Source organism: Gouania willdenowi, chromosome 22, assembly GCF_900634775.1.
Source record: "Gouania willdenowi chromosome 22, fGouWil2.1, whole genome shotgun sequence".
Classification (NCBI taxonomy): domain Eukaryota; kingdom Metazoa; phylum Chordata; class Actinopteri; order Blenniiformes; family Gobiesocidae; genus Gouania; species Gouania willdenowi.
The window spans coordinates 7,002,170-7,014,451 of record NC_041065.1 but is presented as its reverse complement, the minus strand read 5'-3'; the positions used below and the strand labels follow the sequence as shown (position 1 = coordinate 7,014,451).

At 36.7% G+C, this 12,282-nt stretch overlaps 1 protein-coding gene across 1 annotated transcript in view; it reads left to right on the top strand.

Moving 5' to 3' along the window:
- Positions 1-12,282, top strand: part of pacs2 (phosphofurin acidic cluster sorting protein 2) — a 91,103-nt gene that overhangs the window by 39,778 nt on the left and 39,043 nt on the right. Inside the window, 5 exon segments of the mRNA XM_028437500.1 lie at positions 2,254-2,341; positions 2,646-2,735; positions 3,538-3,663; positions 7,789-7,951; positions 11,019-11,092. Of these exon segments, the coding sequence (XP_028293301.1) occupies positions 2,254-2,341; positions 2,646-2,735; positions 3,538-3,663; positions 7,789-7,951; positions 11,019-11,092 (541 nt within the window).

Here is a 12,282-nt window from a genome sequence, read left to right as displayed (position 1 = left end):
GGGAGCTGAAAATCTGTGTTGCTCAGTGAGAGCCCTGAAACCTGACAGATCTAGAGAAGATCTGTGTGGAGGAGTGGGCCAAAATCCCTGTTGCATTGTGTGCAACTCTGGTCAAGAACGACAGGACATGTTTAACCTCTGTAACTGCAAACAAAGGCTTCTGTTCCAAATATGAACACTGATTTTCTCAGGTGTTCAAATACTTATGTGCAGCAAGAAAATAAAAATAAATTATTTAAAAATCATACAATGTGATTTTCTGATTTTTTTTTTATTTTTAATTCTGTTTCTCACAATGGAAATGCACCTACGATGTAAATTTCAGACCCCCCCATTAATCTCAAATACTTAACTGTATATGTAAAAACACAAAAAATACACATCAAAAACACAAAACTCCTACATACAGTATATACAACAAACAAAAAAAACTCCAAAATATACAAAATAACATAAATACATTCCCAAATCATGCAAAATCCCTAGAAATATACAAAATAACAAATACATTCCCAAATTGTGCAAAATCCCTAGAAATATAAATAAATAAATAAAAAATCACACAAAACAGCTACAACTATATAAATCATATAAAAATACACTCCAAAAACACAAAATCACAAGAAATATACAAAAACACACTCCAAAGACACACACAAAACCGCTACAAATATACAAAAACACACACAAAATCACAAAACCCCTACAAATATACAACAACAAACAATACACTCCAGAAACACACAAAATCCATAGAAATATACAAAAACAAACAAATACACTGCAAAAATACAAAAAATCCAAAAAATATACAAAAATACACAAAAAAACACACGAAACCCTACAAATATGCAAAAATACGCTCCAGAAACACATAATACTGCTACAAATATACAAAGATAAACTCCAAAAACACAAAATCCCTATAAATACACAAAAACATACAAATACACTGCAAAAACACAAAAAATCCTAAAAATATACTAAAATACACAAAAAACACACACAAAACCCTACAAATATGCAAAAATACGCTCCAGAAACACGTAATACCGCTACAAATATACAAAGATAAACTCCAAAAACACAAAATCCTAGGGATGTAATGATTCACTCAACTCCCGATACAATTCGATTCACGATACTGGGTTCACGATACAATTCTCTCACGATTTATTTTACAACCTAATGACTGAAAGATATTCCTTTTTTTGGGGGGGGGGAATAGAAAATACTGTATTATTTTCCTTTTATTTTTCCTTGTCAAAAGAATTTCTTGATAAACTATTCAAAACAATGCAATCTAACTAAAAATAAATCTTGAATGAAATAAATAAAGGAATAATACAAATGAAGAAGAAGCCTATTACTTTAAATTCTGGTTCAATAGTAAACAATGCAAAACTGCATAATAGTTCTTTTTCTTTTTAAAAGTGCAACTGAAAATGTATTTTGTGCCTTAACAATTGGACTTTAAAAAAAAACCCAGTAATTTCACTGATATACGTCAGATATTTGTTTGGACCAGCAGAGGGCGCTGGTAACCCAGTGGTTGGTTGGCATGCAGAAATTCATGCAGTGAAGAAGAGATGTTATGCTAGCAGACAGAGCTAATAGAAAAATGTGACTTTCACAGATATTCACGTAACATTTCAGATATTCTTTCGGTGCTAAAGGGGTAAGGAATCATTTATTAACATGTTTAAGAGTAGAATGCGGCCAGAAAGAAAGTAGTAGCAGATTCCGCCCGCCGCGTACACTGCTGGACAAGAGAAGGGATAAATATGTTTAAAAAAAGTACTGCGATTCAATTTTCAAAGTATCGATGTCAATCGTGATACCTATTAATCGATTTTTAACTGCCTTACGATTAATCGTTACATACCTACATAATCCCTATAAATACACAAAAATACACTCAAACACACAGACAGAATTTAATATAAACTGACTTTGTTTTTTCTTGTGTTCTAATTGGTCAATATTCTAATACTGACATGAATGTTGATCATGTGACCCTCAGATCAGATACAAGTAAATTTTTGTGGCCTCGCTGTGATAAAAGTTGTTTTATAATCAAGAGGTTGGTGGTTCAATACCATATCCATGTGTTAAAGGACAAGATGAACCTTGTGTTATTATTTGAGTCCATTTCAATCCTAAAGGTTTCTTTTGCTCTACATGACACTAACCACTGCTCACAGACACACGTATTTAACGTAGCGTTTGCTCTGCTTTGATCTCCTCCCTCAGGTTGTGCAGTCTGACTCTGAAGAAGCTGGTGGTGATGAGAGAACTGGATAAAGAGCTGATTTCTGTGGTCATAGCTGTCAAAATCCAGGTGATTTCTCCATATATAACAAACCCATTGAACACAGAAATCAAGACACATATTTAGTAGAGTCGTAGAGTAGCTGTCATTACAGCTCAGATAAAGTGCAAGAAAATAACACAACAGAAGACACACAAAAACCCAAAAAGACACCCGAAAAATAGTGCAATAGAGATAAAATAAACAATACAATTACAGAGGCTATATGTGAATATAAATACAAAAAAGAATATAAGAAGTATAAATAATATATAAAACAATATAATGAAACATTAACATATGGACTTTGTGTGTGTGTGTTGCTCATCTTCAGGGATCCAAACGAATCCTGAGGTCCCATGAGATCGTGCTGCCACCTAGTGGCTCCGTGGAAACGGACCTGGCTCTCACGTTCTCACTGCAGGTAACCACCATGTGCATGACATCACAGCAACAACAGAGAGAAAAGGCATTTATACAATAGCGCATGAAGAAAAAAAAACATCCACCATGGGATTAGATCTGTATCACAACGTATCATAGAGGAGTGTTTCTCAAATGGGGGTACATGTGCCCTGAGGGGTACACGTGGGCACTATGGGGTATTTGAGAGAGGAAAATTAACAAATGACTGCATTAAAACATGGCGTTTTATAATGTATATTTTAGTGAAAAATTATAATTACACTAAATATTACCAGCAACTCACAAAATGACAAAAAAGAAAAAAAACACAAAATAAGATCAGAATATACAGACAATAAAATGACACTAACAAGAGACTAAGAGAGAGAAAAATACCATTACCAGCAACACGCACAACGACAACAAAGACAAACTAAATGAGAGAAAAATATACTGAATAATAAAAATAAAAAACCACAAAATACACAAAATGACACCAAAAACACACATAATGATGATAGAAATGATCTTGATTTGAACATGAACTGAAAATACAAGGATCAGTCTTGGTCCCATGAGAAGGGAGATGAACGTAAATGATAAAAACTATAGAAATAAATATATTTCCGAGGCACTAAATACTGTTTCATTCCATTTATTTACAAAATGAGATTCTTTAAAATGTGTGTTATCACTTATTCATTCCATCATTATGCTCTATAGTTGCTTTTCGAGCAAAATGTGTTTTGACTTGTGACTTGCCCCAATAGAGTTTGAGAACCACTGTGATAGAGTGAGTTTATTTTCTGCTTTGCTCTCAGTATCCACACTTCCTAAAGCGAGAGGGAAACAAGCTACAGATCATGCTGCAGAGACGCAAAAGATACAAGAACCGAACCATCCTCGGCTACAAGACGCTGGCCCTGGGATCCATAGACATGGCAGAGGTGTGTGTGTGTGTATGGTGTGTGTGATCAATTTGATGGGCGTTATGATTCAGCCGTTTACCTGTATATGTGATTTCATCAATTGTGAAAAAGTTTAACTTTCACATATATTGTACACATTAATCGATTTGGTAATATATTCCAATATTTCACCACACAATTATCGTATTGATCCAAAAAAAAATCCAAATCGTTTTTTTTTTTTTTTAATCATATTTTTTTTAACCAAAAACCCATTTAATTGCAACATATGCATGGCACGTAATAGCCCGCTCACTAGGTGTCAGTGAACCACCTTGTTAAACTACATCACTCCTCAATGCATTTTAGCTTGGAAGTTTATTTCACTTTATTTTCATAAAACATACTGGACACTTTAATACATGTATGTGTTTACAGAGCACTGGCGGCGGCAAGAAGGGTCTTAAGACCCTCCTGTAAACATCTGGGACCCCCTTTATGCCCCCCTTCCCTTGAAATGTGAATTTATATATATACAAAAAATAAATACATCTCTCTGGTCATTCGCTTGTCCACGTATCTGGAAGATTGGCTGCTTTTGGCACAAGCGGAGGCCAGAGCGCACACGTGTTCTGTTACATCACTTGTCCGAACTGGGCTTCGTGATAAAAGAAAAAAGCTTCTCGCGGCGCAAAGGTTGAAAGCTTTCATGGCATGCCTCGCGCTTTTCCAACCGGAAAACCTGTTCCATTCAGATTATGTCATCGGTTACTCGGGTTGAATGCATCTGCCATCCTCGTAATCCCTCTCGGTTCGCCTCCACATGAGATAATTCCAGGTGTGCGTGCGGAGGACTTTATAGGACACACAAGAGGAGTGACACACAAGTGATCTAACCTGTAACAGTTTATTTTGTTAGATGGCTTTGTATATTTAGCTATATACTGTGATGTTACAGATTACAACCTGAAACATAAGTCGGACAAGATCTGGAACCCTTTCTATTTAGTTTTGGAGTGATGGTTATCAGCTGCTGTTTGTTTTTGTTTTGTGCCGTCATGTTATTTGGTTAGAGGGCATAAATAGTGTGTTGATTGTTTTGATGACTGAAATAGAGTAAAACACACAACCCTTATGTACAGTATATTAGCATGGGATCAATAAATCTTCTAGGGGTGTGCTACAAATCTAGATTGGATTAAGCTGGCTTGAACTAACCAAACATTCCTTTCCAGATATATGCTGGACTACGAATGTCAATCAAAACACGCTAATTTAAGCCAATGATTTCACCTCCTGATAGGTTACGTGCTGCTTAAGTTTAAAAATATGAAGAGTTAAAATTCACAATTCAGACCAAAAACACCACTGGTGCTGCAGTAAAAGCAGAAAGTTATTAATGCAGGAATTGATGCGTGTTAATGTTTACATTTGTGAGATTATAAACGGACAGATAAGTTTCACTTTCTCTTTTCTTTTTAACGTGTCTACTGTGGCTCTCATCCTGCTTCATACAGATCACCCTACATCATAAGGTGGAAAATATGTTTTATATTATTTACAGGACTGAAGCTCTCAGCATTACCTCAGATTACATGAATTAATTAATTAATTTATCGGTGTGAAAGCACCCGATGCACATGGGTGTTATCAGCTGACTTATTTTATTTATTTTATTTGATCAGTTCATCAGATATAAATCTTATTTTTTCTATAGGATGTCATTGGTACAGTAAATGAAAGGATTGCATCTCTCTTCTGTTAACAGTCTGTGGTCAGCTGTCACATCAGATCTACACAATGACATGATCACACATCACCTTTTATTAGACAGCTCGTTTTCTCAGAGATATGATTGGTCAGGAGGCGGGACTTTATCACTAGCTAATATTTAAACTAGAGAAAAACTTGTGTGTCAGAATTCACTCGCACCTCCTATAAACAATCCGGCATTTTGTTTTTTTGTTGTTTTTCAGTCATTTTGTTTGTTTTTGTTGCATTTATGTTTTTTCTCATCGTCTTGTTTTTCTAGTCCCCTTTGTAAATGTTTTGTTTTATTTTTATTTTTTTTCTCTGTGATTTTCTTTGTTGTTTTTTGTGTATTGTTGTGGTTTTGTGTGTTTTTGGAGTCCATTAGTTTGTTTTGGAATCATTTATTTGGTGTGGTTGGTCCCATCCTTCCATCTTCTTCCACTTATCCGTTGCCGGGTCACAGGGCTAGTATCCTTAGCAGGGAGGCCGAGACTTCCCTCTCCCCGGCCACTTCTTCCAGCTGCTCCAGGGATCCCAAGGTGGTCCCAGGCCAGCCGAGAGACATAGACCTTACAGCGTGTCCTGGGTCTTCCTCCAGGTCTCCTTCCGGAGGGACGTGCATCCTAATTACAATGGGGCAAAAAAGTATTTAGTCAGCCACCAATTGTGCAAGTTCTCCCACTTAAAAAGATGAGAGGCCTGTAATTTTCATCATAGGTATATCTCAACTATGAGAGACGAAATGAGAAAAAAATCCAGAAAATCACATTGTAGGATTTTTAATGAATTAATTGGTAAATCCCTCGATAAAATATTTGGTCACCTACAAACAAGCAAGATTTCTGGCTCTCACAGACCTGTAACTTCTTTAAGAGGCTCCTCTGTCCTCCACTCGTTACCTGTATTAATGGCACCTGTTTGAACTCATTATCAGTATAAAAGACACCTGTCCACAACCTCAAACAGTCACACTCCAAACTCCACTATGGCCAACACCAAAGAGCTGTCAAAGGACACCAGACACAAAATTGTAGACCTGCATCAGGTTGGGAAGACTGAATCTGCAATAGGTCAGCAGCTTGGTGTGAAGAAATCAACTGTGGGAGTAATTATTAAAAAATGGAAGACATACAAGACCACTGATATCTCCCTCGATCTGGGGCTCCACACAAGATCTCACCCCGTGGGGTCAAAATGATCACAAGAACGATGAGCAAAAATCCCAGAACCACTAGGAGGGACCTAGTGAATGACCTGCAGAGAGCTGGGACCAAAGTAACAAAGGCTACCATCAGTAACACATTACGCCGCCAGGGATCAAATCCTGTAGTGCCAGACGTGTCCCCCTGCTAAAGCCAGTACATGTCTGGGCCCGTCTGAAGTTTGCTAGAGAGCATTTGGAGGATCCAGAAGCGGATTGGGTGAATGTCATATGGTCAGATGAAACCAAAATATAACTTTTTGGTAAAAACTCAACTGGTCGTGTTTGGAGGAGAAAGAATGCTGAGTTGCCTCCATACCTACTGTAAAGCATGGGGGTGGTAACATCATTAAACTTGACTTCCCTTACCAGTGTCTTTTGTGAACGCTCTTTGCGACTTTTTTTTCAATATAATCTAGTGACAAGTGTATGGACTTTATCTTGAGTTACAACCCCCTCTAGGATGTCATATCAAGGCTTTAGGGGCCACAACATAAATAGAATGCCACAAAGAAAGCAACGATTTTCAAAAGTATTTATTAACAAATTCCTAAAAGTAGCAACAGAACAAACTAAAAGGGACTGGAGACCCTGACTAAACTGAACAAAAGTAGGGAGGACACTGGGCCAACCCTATACAGGGCCGTCGTCCCAGCGTCCACCCTCTAAACTACAAAACATACAAAGGGCTAAAACTACCTAAAGATGAAAACAGGATTGTCAGAAATCTCCAGTCCAAACAAAATAACAAACTTACGAAGATCTCCAGTGGGGAGCTGAAGAACTCTCCCCACATGTCTGCTGCTGGTCAGTTGCTGTGCCTTACTCCTTCCAGCCCTTCATACAGCTCCTCCTCCCTCTCTACCTGATTGTGTTAGGACAGAGGTGGAAGGGCAGGCTGAGAGGCCATGAGGCACCAGCCTTAACACTTGTGTTATTGGAGATTTTTCTGGTGTTTTAGAGACTCTGACTTGAATACACATATCACTATTTAGTTACCGTCCTGAGCAGCGGCTGCTGCCGTCGGCTCGTCCCTGCCAGCGTTCACACAGAGGCCGCTGTGAGCCAAGCTGCCTGTCGCTCTGAGCGGACTGATAACATCACTGCATGCAGACTGTAAAATGAATTCACCTTGAATAAGTTTCTCTTGGTTTACACACAATTCATCCCGTCTGCTATCAATCTCTCTCTGGCTTTTTTTCTCGTTTCAGGTGATGCAGCATCCAACAGAGGGAGGCCAGGTTTTACCTCTCTGCAGCAACCAGAAAGAGCTGTTGGGCACGGTAGCAGAGATCTGGATCTTCTCTCTGTCCAGTCAGCCCATTGACCACGAGGAGGCGGAGCTGCAGGGAGGACAGAAGATCAAATGCTCTGGTGTGTTCCTCTCTTCATCAACACTTTCATTCACTTCTGTTTTCCTCCTTCACTCTCGGGAGATACTAAAACTCTGAAACATTTCTGAGACAGAGTAAATTCTGCCCGTACTGCATGCACAGGATGTAATAATAGTTTAATAGGGTTTTATTTACCAGCGAGTCGTTCCTACTGCATATTTACAATATTGTATATATTGTGCATTGTTCCTGTTATGAATATATATGTAGGCTGCATCCGAATGAGGTAACATTTTAAATAATAATAATTAAAAAATATAGAAATAATAAAAATACAAAGTCAAAATGTCTTTATTAGTCTCCCTCGTGTTGGACGGAGGGATCTGCTGCTCAGACAATTTATTTATCATAACTCACACATTTAATCAATTACATAATGATAAAATAAAAACAATAAAAGGAATTATTATACATAGAATTACATTGCCAAGAATCAGATAAAATGCATGCAAGTACTCTGTACAATACATTGACACCTGACATCTGACTTCTGCCCGTATTTGCAGAGAGGAACTCTGTACCTTCAACCTGATTTATATAAAACATATTCTGAGTGCACTACATGAGAACGATCTGCTTAAACATTATTTGATAGTGTAGGGGGAGGAGCTTGGACAAGGAGTGATAAGATTTATATTATTATTTATTATTAATATTACAGTAATTTGCCAAGAGGTGCCATCTGAAATCGAGTTAAAGTGTTTCAGATAACTTAGTTATTAATACCTTGTCATCCAGGATTGTGAACTCTTGTCAAGACTATCTACTCTCCATATAACAAACCTTATGATTGTAATATTTTCATAAACCACAGACAACTTCTCAAAGTATAAACATTTATTAATCAACACGTTAAAACCTACTAACACAATAAAGCTAAAAGAGCGCTACACTCGCTAAACTAAGGATAAATGTATTTACACTTTAAAGGTAAAAGCTTAGTAGAGAGAGAAAGAAAGAAGGAAAGAAAAGTAGCGTGATTTCTGTGTGTGTGAGTGCGTGCGTGCGTGCGTGCTATGAGAAGATCAGTGTGGATCCATGTGGCTGCAATTACTTTAGGCCCGATTAGAATTTGAGATCCAGAGTACCTCGGTTCTGATGGGTCGGTGGTCCTGCTCCTGTGGCAGACGTGTTGTTGAAGAAAAGTCTGAGGAGCAAAGCTTGGTTCTGGCTTGTGTTTAGGACCGATGGCCCTGTGGGTTGTTCAACGCGTTTCACAGCTTGCTTAGTCAGCAGGTTTCTACTGGTTCTGACTTGTGTTCTTCACCACGGGTCGAGAACTGATGTTGCGTGGACTTCTTCAGCGCAGTGTGCTTTGCTCTATTGGCCTTCAGACTCAGCTGAGATCATGCAGACCTTTGTTCTTGTGTTGGTTCAAGGTTTCAGCTCTTGCAGTTGGAACAGGAGGTTTTTCTTCTCTGTACGTGCAAGCTTATTTAAAAGGTCTATTGAAAGAAAACACTTTGAGTTTACAAAGAAAGTTGACAAACGAGAATAACGTACACTGCAGTGGGGCCGGAGTGACCAGCACCACCGAAATCCAATGATTTGAATTTTGCGCGTCTATGCGATTCTATTGGTCGCCGTGTTTTCGGGAGCCAATTAGATTGCTTTGGATGTTTTATGGGTTGTGGCTATCATGTATGTGTGATGAGGGATGAATGAATGAGAAACCTTCTGGAACAAGAAATATGAATATAACTCAGAAACCAGTTAGATTATAACTTTCAAAAGGAGACGAAAACAGATTCCCTGTATTTTCCCGGTTATTCTGGCACCAAACATGATATACTTTATGCAAAGTTATTGAGAGATATTCCTTAGGAACACTTTTACTGTAAAAAAAATTATATGATCTTATTCTAAGGATGTCCTTGATTTCCTGTGAATAAAACAGTTATTGACAGTGTAGAAAAATACATTTCTAACTTTTATCAGAAATTTGTGTCCACTTTTAGGATGTTTCATTGTTAATTCTTAGAGAAAAGCAGAACACAAAGGCAAAAGATTCTGCCGTGTGCTTCACAGCAGGGGAAGGACAAACAGTTGTAAATTCTGTTCTCAGCTCCTTTGTCTCTGTTTGAAAGGAAGGAGGAGGAAACTTTCTCGCCAAAAGTGCTCAAAAAGTGTGCCTTGGTATCTGTCATAGACATGACCTCCTACAGTAGTCTGAGGACTGATTGCTCAAACAGCCAGTTTCCAAGTGTTTCTGAGCAGTAGGAACTAATTGCTGATAAATAAAGCCCAATAAACCTCTGTAAAACAATAACCAGGAATAAATATTTGCTCCCTGCTAAAGATAGTAGCTCTAACAACTAGTACAATGTTGAGATGGGATTTTCAAAGACCGATGCAGATACCGATTTTTAAGAAAAAAATTCAGCCGATGACCGATATCTAAAGCCGATTTTGGAAGCCGATATTTGAGGCTGATATACTTCATTTTTTTGAAGCACATTGATTATTAAAGACAATTGAAACACTCATATAAATATTATAAATTAAATTAAATACACCAATAGAATGCTTAATATTTATTGAACTTTAGATATACCTGTACACAACCATGTAAAACAAAAATCCTTATCCTATTAAGGATATAATAGGATAAGGATTTTTGATCAGGCACTATTATATTATATCCTTATCCTATTATATCGGCTTTTCATTAGTCAGCCTATTGACTTCTACCTCTCCCATGCACATGCTGTTATTATTACTTTTTTAGTTTTTGTATATTCATACATCCATCATTCTTTCTTTTTTCCTTTAATGGCTACTATAAAGTGCAAAATTAAAAAAATTATTAAATTAAAAAAAATGAATTGGCCGATATTGAAAAAAGTCTGATATATCGGCTGGCCGATATATGCTGTTGGTCGACCTCTGGTACAATGATAAACTTGAGGATATTACAGCCTGTGCATGCAGTACGGGGCAGAATTTACTCTGTCTCTGGTATGTCTCTAAATGTTTCTGGGTTTAAGTATCTCCCTCCACTCTCATCTGTGTCTATAAAAATGCATCACAATTCCGGTCTGCTTCAGATAATTACTCAGAGGAGGAGTACGAGAGCTTCTCTTCAGAGCAGGAAGCCAGTGACGATGCTGTGCATGGCCAGGTGAGTCCACTCCTCCATCCATCCATCCATCCATCCATTCATCCATCCATCCACCCATCCATCCATCCATCTTCCGTACCTACAGAGACAAGAGACAACACTGTTATCCTGCAAAAGCAGCTCCAAAGTGAACAAGTAAAATGATTCTAGAAACATGCAAAATGGCAGAAAAATACAAAAAATGAAAAATACACAAAATAACAACAAACAACAACAAAAATGTACAAAATTACACTTAAACAACAAAAAAATACATTGACCTCAATATTACACAAAACTGCAACACAAATACACAAGTTATTCCAAAATTACACCTAAATGACAGCCATACATACACAAAACATCAAAAATACACAAATTTACTTAAAACCACACAAGATTACCACAAATGTACAAACAAATAACTGAACAAAATACAAAGTTACACATAAATGACAAAAACACACAAAAAATAACAAAACAACAGAAATAAACAAAATGACACATAAATGACAAAAAACACACACAAAATAACAACAAAAATATACAAAATTAGAGAATAAAATACAAAATTACTCCGAAATCACACAAACAAAAAAACATACAAAATTATCTCAAGATCGCACAAAACAGCAACACAAATACACATATTACTCTAAAATGACACCTAAATGACAGCCATAAATACACAAAACAGCAAAAATACACAATTTTACAAACAAAATTACACATAAATTACTAAAAAAAACACAAAATAACAACAAAATATACACAACTAAAAAATTCATATACAAAATGACTCCAAAATCACACAAACAACAAAAACACAAAAAATGATCTTAATATCACACAAAACAGCAACTCAGATACACAAATTACTCCAAAAACACACAAAATGACAACAAAAATGTACAAAATTAGAAAAAAAAAACAAACTAAATGACTCCCAAATTACACACAAGAACAAAAATACACAAAATGACAACAGAAACACAAAAAATGACAACAAATATGACTACAAATACTAAAAAAATATCAAAAATTATACATTATTGAAAAAAAGAGACAAAACAACAACAAAAATTAGAAAAAGGCAGACAAAATGACTACCAAATCACACTAACAACAAAACAAGATCACACAAAACAGCAACACAAAAATTACTTCAAAAACACAGCGGAAATCAAAGATACACAAAATGACCTCAAAAC